The following is a 24091-nucleotide window of genomic DNA, read 5'->3' as shown; positions in this document are numbered from 1 at the left end:
GGAAAAAATTGGCGTGGGCTCCCGCGCAATTTTCTCCGCCAGAGTGGTAAAGCCAGTGACTGACGGCAGATATTAATAGCCAGGAGAGGGTCCATGGTTATTGGCCCCCTGTGGCTACAAACATCTGCCCCCAGCCACCCCAGATAACGCACATCTGGAAGATGCGCCTATTCTGGCACTTGGCCACTCTCTTCCCACTCCCGTGTAGCGGTGGGATATGGGGTAATGAAGGGTTAATGTCACCTTGCTATTGTAAGGTGACATTAAGCCAGATTAATAATGAAGAGGCGTCAATTATGTCACCTATCCATTATTAATCCAATTGTATGAAAGGGTTAAAAAACACACATTATTAAAAATTATTTTAATGAAATAAACACACAGGTTGTTTTAATATTTTATTGTTCTCTCAATCCTTAGGAAACCCTCGCTTGGCAAAATAATAAACCCACAATATACATACCCTCTGATGAACTGTCAGATCCCACGAGGTAATCCATCTGAAGGGGTTAATTATTTTACAGCCAGGAGCTGCGCTAAAGCACTCGCTCGTGTCTGTAACCCCTGGGGAATGAAAGGAAAGCAGAGTGATCTGTACTTACATTGAGTTGCGGTGAGGCGCCCTCTGGTGGATGAACTCATGAACTGGAGCCTTGGAAAAGTTCCCACGCTCGAGTTCATGTGAGTTCATCCTGCAGGGGGCACATCACCGCAACTCAATGTAAGTACAGATCACTCAGATTTCCTTTCAGCACCCGGGGTTTTTACAGCCACGAGCGAGTGCTTTAGCGCAGCTCCTGCCTGTAAAATAATTAACCCCTTCAGATGGATTACCTCGTGGGATCTGACAGTTCATCAGAGGGTATGTATATTGTGGGTTTATTATTTTGCCAAGCGAGGGTGTTCCTGATGGATTGAGAGAACAATAAAATATTAAAACAACCTGTGTGTTTATTTCATTAAAATAATTTTTAATAATGTGTGTGTGTTTTTTAACCCTTTCAAACAATTGGATTAATAATAGATAGGTGTCATAATTGACGCCTCTCCATTATTAATCTGGCTTAATGTCACCTTACAATAGCAAGGTGGCATTAACCCTTCATTACCCCATATCCCACCGCTACAGGGAGTGGGAAGAGAGTGGCCAAGTGCCAGAATAGGCGCATCTTCCAGATGTGCCTTTTCTGGGGTGGCTGGGGGCAGATGTTTGTAGCCAGGGGGGGGGGCAATAACCATGGACCCTCTCCTGGCTATTAATATCTGCCCTCAGTCACTGGCTTTACCGCTCTGGCGGAGAAAATTGCGTGGTAGCCCACGCCAATTTTTTCCGCGATTTAACCCCTTATTTTACACGCTACAGCACCCACATTTTGCACATACACACTACTAACATTAGTAGTGTGGAATATGCAAAAAAAAAGGGGATATGAGATGGTTTACTGTATGTAACCATGTCTCATATCCTGTCGGGTTTGTGCAGGAGAAATGAAAAGCCGGCAATTGAATTACCGACTTTTCACAGATATCGCGCTGAATGAAATCTAAATACAGAATATATATATATGTGTCTCAATGACATATATATATATATATATATATATATATATATATACTGTATATATGTTTTAATGAACATTTGAGCACATAAATCCATTAGAAGTCGGTTTTGCAAGCCTGCGCGAAAATCTCGCAGTACGGATGACATACGGATTACATACGGAGGATGCCATGCGCAAAATACGCTGACACACCCTGACTACGGATCACTATTTTGGGAACATTTCTCCGTATTACGGCCGTAGTACGGACGTATAATACGTGGTGTATTGTCTTACGCCAAGTGTGACTCCAGCCTTAACGTGAGAGGGGCATATAACCTTATACGTATCGCCATGGTGACGGATGGAAGACCGCACACAATACACCTGAGGGGCAGACTGAACATTTGATGCTGCCATTCGGGGTAACCAATGCTTCGGCAATCTGTGAAAATGTCATTAATTATATTTTTCTCACTGATTGGTAGATTTGTGGTAATTTTCCTGGATGATATATTGAGTTCCTCACGTACTCTGGAGGAGCATGGTGAGCATGTCAGACAGGTTCTCCAGGTTTTACGTGACAACTATTTATTTGCTAACCTGGAGAAATGGCAATTTGTGGTACAGCAGGTCCAGTTCTCAGGACATTTGGCTTCTGCATTGGGGTTTCAGATGAACCCCGTTAAGGTCCAAGCAGTCCTTGATTGCTTCTAACCAAGTAACCTGAAAGCGTGAGGCTATGGGTACGTCTCCACGGTCCGTTTCGCCGGCGGGATCGCCGCAGCGGCGCAGCCGCTCGGCGCTAAGCCCCGCCCCCTTAATGGGACGCGATGGTGCCGGATGTGTACAGTACACATCCGGGATCATCGCACCCCTCGCCATAGGGCCCTGTGATATGCCTTGCGGGGACGCTGCGTCCCCGCAAGGTGTACGGACATGCTGCGTTCTGAAAAGACGCGCAGCATGTCCGGAGTCGCAGGGCCTCCGCGTGCGGGTTTCCACGCATAGTGGAGACGGGATTTCATAAAATCCCCTCCACTATGCTGGAACATCTGGACGCTGCTTGTTTGACGCTGCAGCGTCAAACAAGCAGCGTTTACGTACCGTGGAAACATACCCTTAGTGTCCACGTTCAGGATTGTTTCAGGCTTTGGATTTTATGCAGGTAAAATCCTGACCAAAAATGCACCTGAGGTCACTGGCAGGTCATTTGCGGTGTTCCTGCGTGTTTTGCTCATTGTAGCAACATGGTGCGTTCTGAAAAAACGCACCGCATGTGCGTTTTTGCGGGAATTCCGCATGCGTTTTTTAATGCATAGTGGAGACGTGATTTCATAAAATCCCCTCCACTATGCTGTAACATCTGGACGCTGCGTTTTTGACACTGCGGCACGACGCTGCGTCAAAAACGTAGCGTTTCCTGAATGTGGACACATACCCTAAGGCTATGTGTACACGTCCGGAAAGTATGCAGAAATTTCCTGAGATAATCCTGAGGTTTTCCGCAGGAATTCTGCATGTGTTTTTATCGCGTATTTTGCTCGTTTTTTTTGCGGATTTTTCGCGTTTTTTTTTCTGGAGGTTCCCAATGCAATAATATAGTGGGAAATCCGTTTAAAATCTGCAAAATTAATGAACATCCTGCGTATTTTTCCTCATGCGTTTTTATCGCACAAAAAAAGGCAACATGTGCACAAAAATTGCGGAAAGCATTATAAATGATGGGATGTATATGTATACGTATTTTAAGCGTTTTTGAAGCATTTTGATGGTGAAAACACGAGCAAAAAATTCAAAAAATCCGCAAATAATCCGGAACATGTACACTCAGCCTTAGGCCGGAGACACACTGGTGCGAGAGACGGCCGAGTCTCGCTGGTTAAAAGCAAGCTGTGGCACCTGCATTCCGGAGCGGAGCGTGCGGCTCCATAGCAATACATGGAGCTGCACGCTCAGCTCCGGAATGCAGGTGCCACAGCTTGCTTTTAACCAGCGAGACTCGGCCGTCTCTCGCACCAGTGTGTCTCCGGCCTTACAGAGATTTCTTGTAGTCGAGATACTGACGAACAAACAAGTGAAAAATCTGATAACAAGATGTAATGAGAATAGAGGAGTATTACACTCACCTGATAGAGCGGCACCTCAGCAACATGTTCAATGCATAAATCAGCTGCTGCAGGACACGGGGCCAAAGACCGAGCAGAATAGCTGATCCGGGTATAATGTGTCTGTACCTGCACTGCTGATGAAGACTATCAGATATGGAGATTTCCTTAAAAACATTTATTCACATAGGTTTTCAAAGTCAATGCGTTTCACAGTCACGCAGGACCTCTTCCTCAGGACAAAACCTGATAGCGGATGAACATGTCAAGCTTGCAACGTTTTATATGCAGTCTTTATGAAAAAACAAAAAAGCCAAACAAAGCACGATATGTCAAAGCTCATGAGAAAGTCCGTCAAAGATAAATTATGGTTCATGAAAAAAAACAAAAAACATTTACATACATTAATTATATTAAAAAGTGCTTATGAATTAAGTGAGGTCACCTAAAAGATGAATAAACATGTATGTGATGTGAATGAGAAAGTTCTTGCCAGTAAATAAATCACTTATAAATGGTGTTATTGAGTTGTGTCAGTAGTTTCCTATATGAGATGTGACCTGGTGTTCTGGAAGGTTCTGAAGTCACAGGTATAGTGGTGTAAAGCTGTGCACTAGGGTTGAGCGAAACAGGTCGGCCATTTTCAGAAGTCGCCGACTTTTGGCAAAGTCGGGTTTCATGAAACCCGACCCGACCCCTGTGTGGGGTCGGCCATGAGGTCGGTGATCTTCTGAATCTGGTATCGGAATTCCGATACCGAGTTCCGATATGTTTGCGATATCAGGAATCGGTATCGGAATCCATATTTAAGTGTAAAATAAAGAATCAAAATAAAAAATATTGATATACTCACCCTCGGACGCGCCCTGGTACTAACTGGCAGCCTTCCTTCCTAAGAATGAGCGCGTGAATGACCTTAGATGACGTCGCGGCTTGTGATTGGTCGCGACCGCCCATGTGACCGCTCACGCGACCAATCACAAGCCGCAACGTCACCGCAGGTCATTCACGCGCTCATTCTTAGAAAGGAAGGCTGCCAGTTAGTACCAGGGCGCGTCCGAGGGTGAGTATATCAATATTTTTTATTTTAATTCTTTATTTTACACATTAATGTGGATCCCAGGGCCTGAAGGAGAGTTTCCTCTCCTTCAGACCCTGGGAACCATAGTATCCCATTGCACTGCATTGGGTTTCGTGTTTTGGCCGACCCCGACTTTTTTATAGGATCGGCCGATTTCACTCGACCCGACTTTTGAGAAAGTCGGGTTTCGTGAAATCCGACCCGATCCTATAAAAATAAAAGTCGCTCAACCGTACTGTGACCCACTAGTGAACTGGATGGATCAGCATTGGACTGAAAAAATAGGATTATTGGAAAAGAATCCATTGACCCAGAAGACAAATCCGTAGCCCAATGGTTAGTAAGTAATAAGAATGAATGTCAGCCTGGGGTGTTACATAGTGAGAAATGGAAGTGCTGACAACACAAGAATGTGACTGGATCTTGTATGTGACGGCTGTCTATTCGAAGAGCGCGTGTTGGTTCCTGATCGCGGCTGTTCTGGTAACCGGAGACATAAACCTAGTGAGCATGTATCGGGGTCAGCTACTATGGTGGAAGCTGATAGAATGTGTAGTGAATGGGAGTAAGGGAAAATGAGGGAGGTGTTGAGGTGAATAATGCGATACAAAGAGCGTCGGCTGATCACTCAGGCTACAGAATGGAGGATCCATTGGAGGAGCACTCTGGATGCCAGAGACAACGAAAAACTGGGGGAACGAACTACACTAGTGATGAGCGAGCATACTCGGTAATGGTCGTTACTGGCCAGAGCATCGCTGTACTTGGCGAGCACCGAGCATTTCGGGGGTTGCTCGGCGGGAGTTCGGGTCCCCGCCCTCCATGTTTGGCGCTCTTTAGAGAGCCAATAAACATGCAGGGATTGTCTGCCACGCACTGTAATGCCGTAGCCATGTTGGTTGTGGCATTACAGTGATTGGCTGGCCGCACAGCATCATCAGGTCTATAAGAGACCTGGCCCCGCCCTGCTCGTCGCGTTCAGCTCCGGAATCAGACAGTGTAGGGAGAGCTTCTGCCGAGATAGGGTCAGATGTGGGGGGGTTTCAGTTAGTGAGGGTCTACCATCATAGAATCCACAAATCCAGCTAAACCAACAGTCCTTCTAAGGACTAATTACGGAGTATATAGATTGCAGTGCTAGGTAGGCAGGGGAGTGTATGTGGCTCTATACATATCAGTACAAGGCCTGCAGGCACTGTATGTGGGTATATAGATATCACTGCATACATCAAGAGGGTCCATTCCATTACTGTCTGCTGCTGCCTATTACATATATACATAGCCCCAGGTGTCAGTGGCCAGGAATAATTTTTTTTGCATCTTAATCCTGATTATTTTATTCCAGAGCCCCCTTTTTTTCCCCCATTCGCTTGTTGACACTGCAGACTACAGCCAGATCCTTTCCATAGTTCAGTGTAAAAATCCAGTTATTTTACACGGGTTTGCCCGTCCCAGCGATCACATCTGAGTGCAGAGAAAATTCTGCCATTTTTTGTGGTACTGTAACATTTTTTGGAGTGTCTTATCCAATTTCTTGACACCATTTTGCTGCCCAAAAAATATTTAGCAACAGGGCAGATATTGTAAACTGAGTTTTGTACGCCACACGGATCACCTATCACTGCGCTCAATATTGTGCCATTTCAGGGCTCCATAGAATTTTTATTTTTGTGCCATTGCCTACTTATTGACACAACATTCCTGGCCGAAAAATAAAATACAGGCCACATATTTTACAGTGTGGTATCTCCGTGACACGCCTCATCTATCTGTGGGCTACAAATTGTGGCATTTGAGGCTCCATTGAACTGTTTTTGCTGTGTGTTTCCCTAGTTATTGACACCAGTTTGCTAAAAAAAAAATATTGTTACCTACAGGGCAGATATTGTAAACTGTGGCTTTCCCGCACACGGATCACATATAATTTCGCTCCAAATTCAGCCATTTGTAGTGAATGTGGAAAATATTGGAGTCCATGTAATATGGGCAAGGCGTGTGGCAAGGGATGGGGAAGTGGACGTGATGGTGATGGTGCATGCAGAGGTCGAGGCCGTGGACAAGCTGACAGTGGGCCACAACAAACACCCACATCTGCTGCCTCGACCTTCCTGTCCCAATTACTAGGGGACCGCAGCAGGACAGCAGTATTGGAGCCAGAGCAGTGTGAAAAGGTTGTTGGTTGGATGGTGGATAATAGAAAATAGTAAAAAACTGGGAACCGAAAACATCACATTTAATAAGACTATTAAAGTGACTTGACAACAACAAAAAGCAAACATATACTGGATGTAGGAAAAGCTAACCAGATAGGAAGCTGATTATAAGCCTAGAGACCACTCGTTAATATAGGGAGACTTCCCTGCTCCCTTAACGTGAATCAGTCACTAAACTGATAGACATTTATAATCAAGCAGAGGAAAGAAACAAGGTACATAGATCCAAAAGAATAATACCACCACTGCCAGTAATCTGGAAAAGGAAGGAGGAGTAAAAAAGCCGGTGCCCTCCGTGTTTAGTTTCTGCAGGTGGCATCGTTCCATACGGGCGACTTTATCAGCAGTTATTAGTTCATCGTGCGATTACTAAGCCTGCAGTATTTTTACAGGTTGTTACAACTTGTGCGTTATCTTCACAATAAATATGGGAAACTTTCCTGTGCTGAGATTTCCCCCGGCTGACGATGAAGTATGACCTGCTGCAATAACTTCCATTCACTCTGCCCAGATTCATGTTCCAAAAGCCTTGACCCATATGTGACCGCAGCCTTAAAATGCCCATTGGACCTCATGGTTGTCCAGTGCTGAGAACATTTATTTAAGCATGGATGGTTTCAAAATAACCAACAGGAAAAACAAAATATTAAACAAATAAACTCACCTTCGCTCACCCAGTGGACAGTTTGCAGGCTGCTCTGGAGGTCTGCGCCAGCTTCAGAAGTGATATTCGTGTCATCCAGATATTAACAGGTCAACTGAAGCCTGTGATTGGCTGCCACAGCCGGTGACTAAAGGAAGATGCTAACCAAGAAGAATCCAATGTGCTCTTCTAGTCATCCATGCCTAAAAAATGTCAGCAAACAACCCCTCTAAAGCGACCTACACTCCCCCCATGTTAACTGTAATGATACATTTCTAATATATTGTCACTGTACAGAAAGCCCTCCGCTCTGCTGCTGGTCTTTACTTATTTAATATTGGTACATCATTTTCTTCTTGTCCACATTGGCCACTGCAGATTCATGGGGGGGAAGCTGTGGAAAGTCTGAACCTCGCCCTCCTGCCATTCTCTGCCCTTGGATGGAGAAACCAACATGTTTATCAGCACTGGTGCGTCTCACACCGATGGCATGGCAGAGAAGCCATGGTACCAATTTACCACAGTGATCCCGATAAAAGGGATTGGGGGACCCAATTCATGGGGAACAGCTATTTTGGGGCATGAAGACAATAGGGTACTGATGTCAGACATGGATGGAGCAGCAGGAGAGTAGAGGCCATTAGGTATAATGACTATGCATTAGAATTGTCTAGTTACATGTACTGTGGAGGAAGAGGAGTGTCACTTTAAAGCAAGTCTGTCAGCACAGAATGAGTGTTCAAACCAATTACAGGTCCCCTTGACGTAGCAAACATTTAAAAGGAGTTTGTCACCCCAAAATACATTTTAAATGGGCTATACAGTGTTGTAGGGGACTTAGTAGCTATAAAACCCATAATAGCACTGTGCCTGCTACTAGTAGAGTACCTGAAGGAATAACTTTATGTGCATATGATGGGGCTGCAGTGTACCCCTGGTGTAGCCAGGAATTCTCTGGGCTGTAAGGCCACCTCTTTGGCATATTAGGCGACTTCCATGCTTCTGACTGATCAGCACGCTTCCCAGAGTGAGCACTGTCTGAATGCGACTGGCATGTGTGCATATGATGGGGCTACAGTGCACCCCTGGTGTAGCCAAGAATTCTCTGGGCTGTAAGGCCACCTCTTTGGCATATTAGGTGACTTTCATGCTTCGGACTGATCAGCACGCTTCCCAGAGGGAGCACTGTCTGAATGCGACTGGCATGTGTGCATATGATGGGGCTGCAGTGTACCCCTGGTGTAGCCAGGAATTCTCTGGGCTGTAAGGCCACCTCTTTGGCATATTAGGCGACTTCCATGCTTCTGACTGATCAGCACGCTTCCCAGAGCGAGCACTGTCTGAATGTGACTGGCATGTGTGCCTGCTGCCAGCTGTACCCGCACACAGTGGCCGGGCACGGTTTCCATCCTGCCCACTGATGTCGCTGGTTACACTACTACAGTGTGGTGAGCGGCTTCAGAGGAGAGAGTTTAGTCACTACCCTTCCCTAAGGCTACTTTCACGCATGCATTACTTAGGCCACAAATCCATTTTGGACATTAATTCCTTTTATCTGGTCCAGAAAAGGTCATAGATAACCAGAATGTCAGGACACAAATGTGCATGTCGCCTTATTTTACGACGTTTGCCTTACAGGGAACCTGTCATCTGATTCATGCTGAGCAAATTGTGGGCAACATGAATCAGAGTCAGGAATAGATTGCTCTGAAATACGCCATTATGTCAGAGAAAAGATACTTGACAGATCCTGCCGGGGATCATAGCCGGAGACCAAACTAGTCCAGTGGTGACTGACAGGCCTCCCCTATATACACACGAGGTTTCCCGGACAGATTGGTAAAGCTTCTTCTCTTTGAAATGCTCCATCGTGCAGCCAGGCTCTGATTCATGCTACCCACAATTTCCCATTAATACACTATGCAGCAGTGCAGTGACAACGCACAGTTCGTGCTCCTTTAGAAGCACCTTTTAAATGCTGCTCGGCTAGATCGGTACACGGTAACCAATCAGTATAAATTGCTTTCCATGCCTGCTCTCTACTCTTGTACTCAGACAAGGAAATTCTCATATAGAAACTATTGGAATATAGTGTACCGATCTCTTCTAAAGTAGCATGTCTGGAGGCGAATTCCATAACAAATAGTTTAGTTACTCTTTAAGCTTTACTTAGAGGATTATTCCGTAAAACGTGTGCAGTCTGTAGGGAGCCAGAATGATGTAACCCTGGGAGAGAAAGGGACAATGAGCCGCATAATGGCCTTTTGTGCAATAAGTCGGTTTTGTGTGAAATTACTCTGTAAGAGGTCACTGAAAAATGAAAACTCTGCAAAACAAGTGCAGCAAGATGTCAGCTGTCAATCACAAAAAACTAAACACTATTTCTGTAACACTTTATGTTCCCTAAATTTTTAAAAATACCAGAAAACCTCATTAATATTAACACAGAGGCTCATATTTATTGCCCTAGATACTTACAATTAATAATAATAATCTTTATTTATATAGCGCTGACATATTCCGCAGCGCTTTACATTATAGAGGGGACTTGTACATACAATAGACATTACAGCATAACAGAAATCTAATAATTAGAGCACAATAAGCCGCCCCTGCTCGTGAGAGCTTACACTCTACAATGAGGTGGGGGGATACAAAGTACAGGTGTGTATCTACAGTGATGTATTTACAATGATGGTCCAGCCATCTTCAGGGGGTGGGGGGTAGATGGAGATAGTGAATGGGCTACACACAAACATAAAATGACTGATTAGTGACCGTGATAGGCCGCTCTGAACAAATGTGTTTTGAGGGAGTGCCTAAAACTATGCAAGTTGTGGATGGTCCTAATACCTTGGGGTAGAGCATTCCAGAGGATTGGCGCAGCACGGGAGAAGTCTTGGAGTCGGGAGTGGGAGTACGGATTAGTGCAAAGGTTAGTCAAAAGTCATTTGCAGAGCGCAGTGGTCGGCTAGGCCGATAGACAGAAATGAGGGAGGAGATGTAAGGGGGTGCCGCACTGTGGAGAGGTTTGTGGGTAAGAACAAGTGCTTTCAATTATAATAATAATAATAATCTTTATTTATATAGCGCCAACATATTCCGCAGCACTTTACAATTAAGCGGGGACATATACAGACAAATTCAATACAAGTTAAGACAATTTAAACAGTGACATTAGGGGTGAGGTCCCTGCTCACAAGCTTACAATCTACAAGGAAATGGGGGGGACACAATAGGTGAAAAGTGCTCGTTATTTCAGGTCTGACAATTATAATTAATAGGGATTTTCATATAAAGCTGCATGATCCGGTCATCAGCCTGTGTGTTTAAGTGCAATAGTAAAGTATCAAGTGCAGTTATCGTGTGCATGGAGGGTGTGGAGACAGATGAATAGTAGGGGGCAGATTCAGAGTAATATTTGGAAGGAGAGAACAGGGCAAAATTAGTTTACTGAGTAGTTGATGTGGTAGGCTTGTTTGAAGAGATGGGTTTTTAGAGCGCGCTTGAATAGGTCGGGGCTAGGTATCAGTCTGATCGTCTGGGGAAGTGCATTCCAGAGAGCTGGCGCAGCACGAGAGAAGTCTTGGAGACGGAGGTGCGAGGTTCGGATTACGGGGGATGTTAGTCTTAGGTCGTTTGTAGAACGGAGGGCACGTGTAGGGCGATAGACAGAGATGAGAGAGGAGATATAAGGCGGTGCAGAACTGTGGAGGGCTTTGTGGGTGAGAGAGATGAGTTTATACTGGACCCTGTAGCGAATGGGTAGCCAGTGTAATGACTGGCACAAGATGGAGGCATCGGCTGGACAGAAATATGACCCTGGCTGCCGCATTCAAGATGGATTGTAGAGGAGAAAGTTTGGTAAGAGGGAGACCGATTAGAAGAGAGTTGCAGTAGTCCAGACAAGAATGAATAAGAGCGACAGTAAGAGTCTCAGCAGTTTCAAGGGTGAGAAAAGGTCGGATTCTGGAGATGTTTTTAAGATGCAGGTGACAAGAGCGAGTGAGGGACCGGATATAGGGAGTAAAGGAAAGTTCGGTGTCGAATATGACCCCAAGACAGCGGGCATGCTGCTTGGGAGTTATGGTTGAACCCTCCAGGGTAATTTCAATGTTGGGAAGAGTGAGGTTAGTAGAAGGGAGAAACACAAGAAGTTCCGTTTTGGAGAGATTTAGTTTCAGATAGAGGGAGGACATGATGTTAGAGACAGCAGACAGACAATCCTTGGTATTTTGAATTAGGGTAGGGGTGATGACAGGGGAAGAAGTGTATAATTGGGTGTCATCAGCATAGAGATGATACTGGAACCCAAATCTGCTGATTGTTTGTCCAATAGGGGCCGTGTATAGAGAGAAGCGGAGGGGGCCTAGGACTGAGCCCTGCGGAACCCCGAGGGGACGAGGAGAGGAAGAGGAGCCGGCGAAGGATACAGTGAAGGAGCGGTCAGAGAGGTAGGAGGAGAACCAGGAGAGGGCTGTGTCCTTGAGGCCTATGGAGCGGAGCATAGTGAGAAGGAGCTGGTGATCCACAGTGTCAAAGGCGGCAGAGAGATCCAGGAGAATCAGCAGAGAGCAATGACCTTTGGATTTAGCTGTTAGTAGGTCATTAGAGACTTTAGTGAGGGCAGTTTCAGTGGAGTGTAAAGAGCGGAAACCAGATTGTAAGGGGTCAAGAAGAGAGTTATCCGAGAGATAGCTGATTAGACGGGAGTGGACCAAGCGTTCCAGGAGTTTAGAGATGAAGGAAAGGTTAGATACAGGTCTGTAGTTAGCAGTGCAGTTCTGGTCCAGGGATGGCTTTTTAAGTAAAGGGGTTATGATGGCATGTTTAAATGAGGAGGGAAAGATACCTGAAGAAAGAGAGAGGTTAAATATTTTAGTCAGGTGAGTGGTGACTACTGGTGAGAGAGACTGCAGGAGAGGTGAAGGAATGGGGTCACTGTTGCAGGTTGTAGGCCGAGCAGAAGCGAGGAGCTTGGAAACTTCTTCTTCTGAGACAGGCTCAAAAATGTCTAGTGAGCTTGAGGTGCGGCAGGGAAGGGGATCCAGGCACTGAGGAGATTGTGCTGAGATATCCTGATGGATGTGGTTGATTTTTTCTAGGAAGTGGCTAGATCCTCACCACTGAGATTGGTGATGGGGGTCTGTACTTTAGGTTTCAGGAGGGAGTTTAAGGTTTCAAAAAGTCATTTTGAGTTGTTGGATAGTGAGGTGATGAGGGCGGTGAAGTAGGATTGTTTGGCCAGATGAAGGGCAGAGTTATAGGTTTTGAGCATGAACTTATAGTGGATGAAGTCTTCTGCTAAGAGAGACTTTCTCCACTGCCGCTCTGCACACCTTGAAAAACGCTGAAGAAAGCGTGTTTGCATAGTGTGCCAGGGCTGCCGTTGTCTGTGTTGGGTCTTTCTGCGTGTAGAAGGTGCTGCTTCATCTAGGGTATTCTTCAGTGTATTATTGAAGTGTGATAATGCTAAGTCTGAACAGGAGAGGGAGGAGATGGGGGCTAAAGATGTGTGGAGATTGTCCATAAGCTGCTGGGTATTAATGGAGCGTGTATTCCGATAAGTGTGGTACGTGGGGGTGTCCCGGGTGAGGAGACAATTCTTGACAGAGAAGGAAAGAAGGTTGTGGTCCGAAAGCGGGAGAGGGGAGTTAGTAAAGTCGTGCAGCGATCCGGGACGGGAGAAAACCAGGTCCAGAGTATTCCCGTCCTCATGCGTAGGAGAATTAGTAAACTGTGAGAGGCCGAATGAAGAAGTTAGAGAAAGAAGATGAGAGGCAGATTGGGAGAGGGGATCATTTATGGGGATGTTAAAGTCTCCCATGATGAGGGTGGGGATGTCACAGGATAGAAAGTGAGCAAGCCAGGTGGCGAAGTGGTCTAGAAACAGGCGGGAGGAACCTGGAGGGCGGTAAACAACCGCCACCCGCAAAGAGAAGGGCTTAAAGAGTCTGACGGTGTGGACTTCAAAGGAATGGGCAGCCAGTGTAATGACTGGCGTCCGAGTAACGATTAGCTAGATGGACGACCCTGGCTGCTGCATTAAGGATGGACTGGAGAGGGTAAAGTCGAGTAAAGGGGAGGCCAATTAATAGAGCATTGCAGTAGTCCAGGCGGGAGTAGATCAGGGCGACAGTGAGGGTTTCTGTTGTTACCATGGTGAGAAAAGGGCGGATTCTAGAGATATTCTTTAGGTGTAAGCGGCACGAGTGGGCAAGAGATTGTATATGGGAGGTGAAGGAGAGATCAGAGCCAAACATAACACCCAGACAGCAGGCCTGCTGCCGGGGTGTTATTATGGTGCCACCCACGGAGAGGGAAACGTCAGATTTAGGGAGGTTAGTAGATGGTGGGAGCAGAAGAAGTTCAGTTTTGGAGAGGTTGAGATTCAGATAGAGAGCGGACATGATGTTGGAGACTGCAGACAGTCAGTCACTGGCATTCTGTAGTACAGCGGAGGTAAGGTCAGGGTTGACATGTACAACCCCTGGCAAAAATTATGGAATCACCGGCCTTGGAGGATGTTCATTCAGTTGTTTAATTTTGTAGAAAAAAAGCAGATCACAGAAATGGCACAAAACTAAAGTCATTTCAAACGGCAACTTTCTGGCTTTAAGAAACACTAAAAGAAATCAAGAACAAAAAATGTGGTAGTCAGTAATGGTTACTTTTTTTTTAACCAAGCATAGGTGGAAAATTATGGAATCACTCAATTCTGAGGAACATCCTTCAAGGCCGGTGATTCCATAATTTTTGCCAGAGGTTGTATAGTTGTGAGTCATCAGCGTAAAGATGGTACTGAAAGCCAAATCTGCTGATGGTCTGTCCCATTGGGGCAGTGTAGAGGGAGAAGAAAAGGGGGCCAAGGACTGAGCTTTGAGGAACCCAACAGTGAGAGGAAGAGGAGATGAAGTGGAGCCAGCGAACAGAACACTGAAGGAGCGGTCAGAAAGATAGGAGGAGAACCAGGAGAGAGCAGTGTCCTTAGTGCCTAGTGACTGGAGTCTAGAGAGTAGGAGAGGGTGGTCAACAGTGTCGAAAGCTGCAGAAAGATCGAGAAGAATGAGCAGAGAGTGGTCACCGTTAGATTTTGCTGTCAGAAGGTCATTGGTCACTTTGATGAGTGCAGTTTCTACGTTACAGACAAGAGACAAATGGCAAGCTAGTAAGCCCAATATGGAACCTGGAAGCACTCAGTCTAAAAGGAACACGTGGCCTCTACCTTTGGTAACCAAACTCTTCCCAAGTCAAGATGGACAGGTCCGGAAGGTGATCAAGATCCCCAAGCAAAACGGAAAACTGCTTCCACTGGACACCAGACGGGGAGTGTCAAGCCTTTGTACAAATGCATATAATCAGTTTACAATGCTTTGTATTATTGAAGTGTGGTGTATTGTGATAACTTATCCAACAATGTTCTCATTGTAGTTTACTTTCTGTTTCATTGCTTACTGTTCAATTCAATCTTTAATCTTTAAGGCTCATCAAGGCCTCCGTAGTTTCCCATCAGCCTCCGCATTAGCCTTGCTCCCTTCTTCTCCAGTAGCCATTTTGGCCTCATGGATGCTGACATGCTGATTGTCTCCCTGATTTTCAGCCCATCTGGTTGTTTACCTCCACATAGCACAGTCGGTGAGTTATTGTTTTCCCCTTGTTAGAGCTCACCATGTTGTATTATATAACTACTCTGTTCTAAATATATTTTATATCAAAGTAGCCTTTTGATATTACAGATGTTTATACTACCGCCATGTTGTGCACTTACACTGTGAATGTCCTGTACCATACATAATGCTGTGTATGTAGATATGTTGTATGCCTTGTACTGAGTACTTTCATTTTTTCTTATAGTTTTACACTGATCCTATCAATAAAAGTTGTAACGGACCCCCTGCGTCTACCTCAATGCATAGACAGGAGTTTAGCTGTCTGTCATGTTGCTTTTCTTAAGCACAAAGTTGAGGATGCCAGAACAACTGGTGGGATAGTTTTATAGGTCGGGGCGTTGCAGATGCGGCGATACCAAATATGTGTATTTTTATTGTTTAGATTTTTTTTTTCATTCAAATAATTATTTAGAGATAGAATATATATTGATTTTTAATTATTATTTTAGAATTAAAAAAAAATATTTTTACAATTTTTATTTTTTTTTAAATTCTAACTTTTTACTTTGTCCCACTATGGGACAATCATTTTTTGCAGGCCGATCACTCCTATAGCATGCAGATGAAGCAGCATCACCATGCCATAGAAGCTGTCAGCGCTGCACTTACACAGGGAGACTTCCTGACATGCACTGCGCATGATCACCAAGTTCCCTAGCTGTGGTGACCGGGATGTCGTCATGATGATATTGACTCACCATGGCAACAATCTGGAGCCGCATTATGCCGCGGGGTCTCCGACCCAAAGGCAGAAGGGCTGTCAGCCCCTGTGCCGGCTTCCGGAGTGCCGGGAGGGGTTAAAAAGTATTTTGGGTTAAAAAAAATGGCTGAAGATATCAATATTAAATACTCTACTGATGAGTCGCCTTTGGTGAGGACGATGAAACCCATAGAAATGAGAGGCTTGGAGAGTGAGTGTATATACGTCACCTCACCCTATATACTGAACTCTGGGGTACATGTTTTTTCTATTAGTCACCTACTGACTAACCTTAAGGGGGTGAATTATGGGTATAGTTTTACATTTGGAATTAATAAAGTTTAATTTTATCCTTTTGTCAGCAAACATGAGGAATGACAAGAGGCAACCCCTTTAAGAAGATTAAGTTTTGGTTAAAACTATTCCAACATTATAAACATAAAAAAGGCTTCTCCCCTATGTGATGTCTCTGATGTTTGTCAACAGTTGATTTCCAAGTAAAATATTTCCCACATTAAGAAAACAAAAAAGGCTTCTCCTCTGTGTGACTGCACTGATGTCTAACAAGAAGCGGTTTCCATTTAAAACATTTCCCACTTTCTGAACAGGAAAAAGGCTTCTCCCCTGTGTGAGTTCTCTGGTGACTAACTAGACTCCCTTTCTGGTTAAAACATTTCCCACATTCTGAACAGGAAAAGGCTTCTGTCCTGTGTGAGTTCTCTGGTGGCTAACTAGATTCCCTTTCTGGTTAAAACATTTCCCACATTCTGAACAGGAAAAAGGCTTCTCCCCTGTGTGAATTCTACGGTGATTTACCAAATCTGATTTCTGGTTAAAACATTTCCCACAATCTGAACAGGAAAAAGGCATCTCCCCTGTATGAGTTCTCTGGTGACTAACTAGACTCCCTTTCTGGTTAAAACATTTACCACAATCTGAACAGGAAAAAGGCTTCTCCCCTGTATGAGTTCTCTGGTGACTAACTAGATTCCCTTTCTGGTTAAAACATTTCCCACATTCTGAACAGGAAAAAGGCTTCTCCCCTGTGTGAATTCTACGGTGATTAACCAAATCTGATTTCTGGTTAAAACATTTCCCACAATCTGAACAGGAAAAAGGCTTCTCCCGTGTATGAGATCTCTGGTGACTAACTAGATTCCCTTTCTGGTTAAAACATTTCCCACATTCTGAACAGGAAAAAGGCTTCTCCCCTGTGTGAGTTATTTGGTGTGTAACAAGTTTTTCTTTGTGGGTAAAACATTTCCCACATTCTGAACAGGAAAAGGGCTTCTCCCCTGTATGAGTTTTCTGGTGACTAACTAGATTCCCTTTCTGGTTAAAACATTTCCCACATTCTGAACAGGAAAAAGGCTTCTCCCCTGTGTGAGTTATTTGGTGTGTAACAAGTTTCTCTTTGTGGGTAAAACATTTCCCACATTCTGAACAGGAAAAGGGCTTCTCCCCTGTATGAGTTTTCTGGTGACTAACTAGATTCCCTTTCTGGTTAAAACATTTTCCACATTCTGAACAAGAAAAAGGCTTCTCCCCTGTGTGAATTCTACGGTGATTAACCAAATCTGATTTCTGGTTAAAACATTTCCCACATTCTGAACAGGAAAAAGGCTTCTCCCCTGTGTGAATTCTACGGTGATTAACCAAATCTGATTTCTGGTTAAAACATTTCCCACAATCTGAACAGGAAAAAGGCTTCTCCCCTGTATGAGATCTCTGGTGACTAACTAGATTCCCTTTCTGGTTAAAACATTTCCCACATTCTGAACAGGAAAAAGGCTTCTCCCCTGTGTGAGTTATTTGGTGTGTAACAAGTTTTTCTTTGTGGGTAAAACATTTCCCACATTCTGAACAGGAAAAGGGCTTCTCCCCTGTATGAGTTTTCTGGTGACTAACTAGATTCCCTTTCTGGTTAAAACATTTCCCACATTCTGAACAGGAAAAAGGCTTCTCCCCTGTGTGAGTTATTTGGTGTGTAACAAGTTTCTCTTTGTGGGTAAAACATTTCCCACATTCTGAACAGGAAAAGGGCTTCTCCCCTGTGTGAGTTTTCTGGTGACTAACTAGATTCCCTTTCTGGTTAAAACATTTCCCACATTCTGAACAGGAAAAAGGCTTCTCCCCTGTGTGAGTTATTTGGTGTGTAACAAGTTTCGCTTTGTGGGTAAAACATTTCCCACATTCTGAACAGGAAAAGGGCTTCTCCCCTGTATGGGTTCTCTGGTGACTTACTAGATTCCCTTTCTGGTTAAAACATTTTCCACATTCTGAACAGGAAAAAGGCTTCTCCCCTGTGTGAGTTCTATGGTGATTTACCAAATCTGATTTCTGGTTAAAACATTTCCCACATTCTGAACAGGAAAAAGGCTTCTCCCCTGTGTGAATTCTACGGTGATTTACCATATCTGATTTCTGGTTAAAACATTTCCCACAATCTGAACAGGAAAAAGGCTTCTCCCCTGTATGAGTTCTCTGGTGACTAACTAGATTCCCTTTCTGGTTAAAACATTTCCCACATTCTGAACAGGAAAAAGGCTTCTCCCCTGTGTGAGTTATTTGGTGACTTACTAGATTCCCATTCTGGTTAAAACATTTTCCACATTCTGAACAGGAAAAAGGCTTCTCCCCTGTGTGAATTCCACGGTGATTTACCAAATCTGATTTCTGGTTAAAACATTTCCCACAATCTGAACAGGAAAAAGGCATCTCCCCTGTATGAGTTCTCTGGTGACTAACTAGACTCCCTTTCTGGTTAAAACATTTACCACAATCTGAACAGGAAAAAGGCTTCTCCCCTGTGTGAGTTATTTGGTGTGTAACAAGTTTCTCTTTGTGGGTAAAACATTTCCCACATTCTGAACAGGAAAAAGGCTTCTCATCTGTGTGAGTTCTCTGGTGACTAACAAGAAGCCATTTCTGGTTAAAACATTTCCCACAATCTGAACAGGAAAAAGGCATCTCCCCTGTATGAGTTCTCTGGTGACTAACTAGACTCCCTTTCTGGTTAAAACATTTACCACAATCTGAACAGGAAAAAGGCTTCTCCCCTGTGTGAGTTATTTGGTGTGTAACAAGTTTCTCTTTGTGGGTAAAACATTTCCCACATTCTGAACAGGAAAAAGGCTTCTCATCTGTGTGAGTTCTCTGGTGACTAACAAGAAGCGCTTTCTGGTTAAAACATTTCCCACATTCTGAACAGGAAAAAGGCTTCTCCCCTGTGTGAGTTATTTGGTGTGTAACAAGTTTCTCTTTGTGGGTAAAACATTTCCCACATTCTGAATAGGAAAAAAGCTTCTCCCCTGTATGAGTTCTCTGGTGACTAACTAGACTCCCTTTCTGGTTAAAACATTTCCCACAATCTGAACAGGAAAAAGGCTTCTCCCCTGTATGAGTTCTCTGGTGACTAACTAGACTCCCTTTCTGGTTAAAACATTTCCCACATTCTGAACAGGAAAAAGGCTTCCCCCCTGTGTGAATTCTATGGTGATTAACCAAATCTGATTTCTTGTTAAAACATTTCCCACATTCTGAACATGAAAATGACTTCTTTGCTTTAGGAGCAGTTTGTTTTTTAATGCCTCTTTTGTGACTTTGATTTTCGTTAGTAGTCAGTAATGAATCAGAAGATGGGACCTGTTTCATAGGATCGGATGACAGATCTTTGCTGTGAATGGATGTCGATATATCTGGAGTAACAGCAATCACTTTAGTTGTATCTTGTAGGATCTGAAGATCATCAGATTTAAAAATTGAAGATGTCAGCTGTCCCTCTGATCTCCTGGTACAGTCATCTGCCAAGACAAAAAACATTTTTTTTTAATAAAATATCCTTGAGTTTTATATTTTTGAACATTTCTACTTAAACTGTCCATAAAAGTGGCAAGCTATGTAAAAAACTTTAAAGGGAACCTGTCACCCCCAAAATGGAAGGTGAGCCAAGCCCAGTCATCAGGGGCTTATCTACAGCATTCTGTAATGCTGTAGATAAGCTCCCGATGTTAACTGAAAGATGATCAAAAAGGTTAGATTATACTCACCCAGGGGCGGTCCCGCTGGGGTCCGGTCCGAAGGGCGTCGCTGGTCCGGTACGGCGCCTCCTTTCTTCATTCCATTACGTCCTCTTCTGGTCTTCACAACGTGGCTCCGGCGCAGGCATACTTTGTCTGCCCTGTTTAGGGCAGGGCAATTTACTGCAATGCGCAGGAGCCGGGCCTCTCTGACCTTTCCCGGCACCTGCACACTGCTGTACTTTCCTCTGCCCTTAACAGGGCAGAAAAAGTATGCCTGCGCCAGAGCCGTGGTGTGAAGACCAGAAGAGGACGTCATGGAATGAAGATAGGAGGCGCCGGACCGGACCAGTGACGCCCACCGCAGCGGGACCGCCCCTGGGTGAGTATAATCTAACCTCTTTTTATTATCTTTCAGGTAACATTGGGGGCTTATCTACTGCATTACAGAATGCTGTAGATAAGCTCCTGATGACAGTGGGCTTAGCTCACCTTCCATTTTGGGGGTGACAGGTAATTTTTCATCAAGACAATGACAGTTCACAGTCTAATAGAAAACCTTGTTGGATGAGCCAGTAGTGCGTGGTGTTCAACTGTTTGTTCATTCTGCCTCCCAACTATCGAATAAAAAGAAATCAATCACTGTTATGTAGGTGAAAATAATACCTATTCTCATCTCACAAAAAGCCAAGTCCCCACTCAGGTCCATCATCTGTCAATGTAGAAACAGAGGTTCCCACACTTCTAGTGGCTCAAAGGCTGTTGAAAAGTAACAGAGTTTCTATTAACCAATCCAGCAAAATCTGCTCTCACTTCTGAGTCTTGCAGTGTGCTCAAACAACATTTAGGATCCCTGTATTTAGTAATATTATATAGTGAGGTGAATCCACTTAATTTGCGGTGTGTGTCTCTGGGAGAACAATCTGGGCACTATGTACTGGGTAATAAAATGGCAAATTTTAATTTTCACTCTCCAACATCCACTTCGTGCTGATTTCCAGAAAGTGGCTGTGGAGTCAAAATATTCATTCCTCCTACACACGTGGTCAAAATTGTTGGTATCCCTGGTTTAATGACAGAAAAACCCACAATGGTCACATAAATAACTTGAATCTGACAAAAATAATAATAAATCAAAAATCTATGAGAATGAACAAATGAAAGTCAGACATTGCTTTTTAACCATGCTTCCACAGAATAAAAAAACCCCAAAAAACTCATGAAATAGGCCTGGACAGAAATGATGGTACCCTTAACTTAACCGCTTCATGATAGCCAACGGTAGATAAACATCGGCGCTAGCTATAACGATGGGATTCCGGCGCACAACCCTTACTGTGACACCCGACCTTATCGAGACCCGATTGGTTTAGGTCCTGATGACATCAGCATCACACCAGCCAATGAGACAAATCACTATGAAAGTGTGTTGTAGCAATGAACTTTCCCGGGCGATCTGCCTCATAAAAACGCTGTTTCTCTTGAGATCTCAGTGAGAGATTAGAGGAGAAATAGTGTTACAAGTGCTTACTAGGCTCAATTCGGCCCCATTCTGGCGGCACGGAGTCGCCTTTTTTTTTTTTGTTGAAGATTCTTTGGACAAGGAAACTGAGTTGCCATCTTGCCATGTGCATTTAGTTGTGTATATTTAATTTGTATAATCACTATGAAAGTGTGTTGTAGCAATGAACTTTCCCGGGCGATCTGCCTCATAAAAACGCTGTTTCTCTTGAGATGTCAGTGAGAGATTAGAGGAGAAATAGTGTTACAAGTGCTGCTGGCAACAGCTGTGCCAGTCAGCGATCTTGTTAAAAAGTAAAAAAAACAGATAAGGCAGGTTAGGGTTAGTGCTATAGTTAGGGTTAGTGTTGGGGCTAAAGTTAGGCCTCTTTCACACTTCTGTCGGTACAGGGCCGTCGCTAAGCGTCGGACCGACGTACCGATGATGTGCAAATTCGCCACAACGTGGGCAGCAGACACAGTGTTTGAAAGCGTCCGCTGCCCACTGTAAAGTCCCGGGGAGAAGGGGGCGGAGTTCCCTTGAATGTTTTTTCGCAACAACGGTCCGCCAAATACTGACGCATCCAGTGAACGACGTATGGAACGTGTGTTCTTTAGTGTTGAGCGATACCGTCCGATACTTGAAAGTATCGGTATCGGAAAGTATCGGCCGATACCGGCAAAGTATCGGATCCAATCCGATACCGATACCCGATACCAATACAAGTCAATGGGACTCATGTATCGGACGGTATCCCTGATGGTTCCCAGGGTCTGAAGGAGAGGAAACTCTCCTTCAGGCCCTGGGAACCATATAAATGTGTAAAAGAAAGAATTAAAATAAAAAATATTGCTATACTCACCTCTCCGACGCAGCCGGGACCTCAGCGAGGGAACCGGCAGCGTTGTTTGTTTAAAATTCGCGCTTTTACTTGGTTACGTGAATTCCCGGCTTGTGATTGGTCAGGGCGGCCATGTTGCCGGGACGCGGACCAATCACAGCAAGCCGTGACGAAATTACGTCACGGCTTGCTGTGATTGGTCCGCGTCCCGGCAACATGGCGCCGTGACCAATCATAAGCCGGGACGTCACTGGAGGCTGGACACGCGCGCTTTTTAAAAAGTGCGCAAGTCCAGCCTCCCGTGACGTCACGGCTTGTGATTGGTTAATGGCGTCCATGTTGCCGGGACGCGGACCAATCACAGCAAGCCGTGACGTAATTTCGTCACGGCTTACTGTGATTGGTCCGCGTCCCGGCAACATGGCGCCGTGACCAATCATAAGCCGGGACGTCACTGGAGGCTGGACACGCGCGCTTTTTAAAAAGTGCGCAAGTCCAGCCTCCCGTGACGTCACGGCTTGTGATTGGTTAATGGCGTCCATGTTGCCGGGACGCGGACCAATCACAGCAAGCCGTGACGTAATTTCGTCACGGCTTACTGTGATTGGTCCGCGTCCCGGCAACATGGCGCCGTGACCAATCATAAGCCGGGACGTCACTGGAGGCTGGACACGCGCGCTTTTTAAAAAGTGCGCAAGTCCAGCCTCCCGTGACGTCACGGCTTGTGATTGGTTAATGGCGTCCATGTTGCCGGGACGCGGACCAATCACAGCAAGCCGTGACGTAATTTCGTCACGGCTTACTGTGATTGGTCCGCGTCCCGGCAACATGGCGCCGTGACCAATCATAAGCCGGGACGTCACTGGAGGCTGGACACGCGCGCTTTTTAAAAAGTGCGCAAGTCCAGCCTCCCGTGACGTCACGGCTTGTGATTGGTTAATGGCGGCCATGTTGCCGGGACGCGGACCAATCACAGCAAGCCGTGACGTAATTTCGTCACGGCTTGCTGTGATTGGTCCGCGTCCCGGCAACATGGCCGCCCTGACCAATCACAAGCCGGGAATTCACGTAACCATGTAAAAGCGCGAATTTTAAACAAACAACGCTGCCGGTTCCTTCGCTGAGGTCCAGGCTGCGTCGGAGAGGTGAGTATAGCGATATTTTTTATTTTAATTCTTTCTTTTACACATTTTTACATTAATGTTGTTTCGATACCGATACCCGATATCACAAAAATATCGGATCTCGGTATCGGAAATTCCGATACAGCAAGTATCGGCCGATACCCGATACTTGCAGCATCGGAATGCTCAACACTAGTGTTCTTACATCGCGGTGCATCAGTAATACAAGTCTATGTGCAAAAACGCATCCTGCGGGCAACTTTGCAGGATGCGTTTTTTGCACAGAACGACGCATAGCAATGTTCACATTCCGACGGAAATGTAAAGAGGCCTTAAGGTTACTGTTAGGCTAAATTTAGGGTTACTGTTAGGGTATGTGCACATGTTGCAGATTTGCCTGCAGATTTTTCTGCACTGAATCTGCATCTCTTGGCAGAAGATGCAGGTGCGCGTTTTTAATTCATTTTTGAAAGCTAAATAACGATGTATTATTGAACAAAAAAAGATTTGTTATGTCATTTCTTGTCCAACCTCCTCATTTACATTTGTCCAGCCCACACTCCATTATACACACAGATAGATAGGTAGATGGATGATAGATAATAGACATAAATATAGATAGATAATAGATAGAAGGAATGAGATGGATA

At 44.8% G+C, this 24091-nt stretch overlaps 1 protein-coding gene across 2 annotated transcripts in view; it reads right to left on the bottom strand.

Annotated features, from left to right (window-relative positions):
- Positions 1-11989: 11989 nt before the first annotated feature.
- Positions 11990-24091, bottom strand: part of LOC143766909 (uncharacterized) — a 67881-nt gene continuing 55779 nt past the window's right edge. The window contains exons 1-2 of one of the 2 annotated variants that reach the window (XM_077254905.1): positions 20535-20588; positions 11990-19759 (exon numbers count right to left, since the gene is read on the bottom strand). In XM_077254905.1, coding sequence (XP_077111020.1) covers positions 16605-19759; positions 20535-20580 — 3201 coding nt within the window. In that variant the 5' untranslated portion in view covers positions 20581-20588 and the 3' untranslated portion in view covers positions 11990-16604. Of the gene's footprint in view, positions 19760-20534; positions 20589-24091 lie in introns of those variants that run through there. The other variant, XM_077254904.1, reaches the window with a different exon arrangement.

Source organism: Ranitomeya variabilis, chromosome 4 (assembly GCF_051348905.1).
Source record: "Ranitomeya variabilis isolate aRanVar5 chromosome 4, aRanVar5.hap1, whole genome shotgun sequence".
Classification (NCBI taxonomy): Eukaryota; Metazoa; Chordata; class Amphibia; order Anura; family Dendrobatidae; genus Ranitomeya; species Ranitomeya variabilis.
Note: the sequence above shows the minus strand (reverse complement) of the source record. Positions and strands in the feature narration are given on the sequence as shown.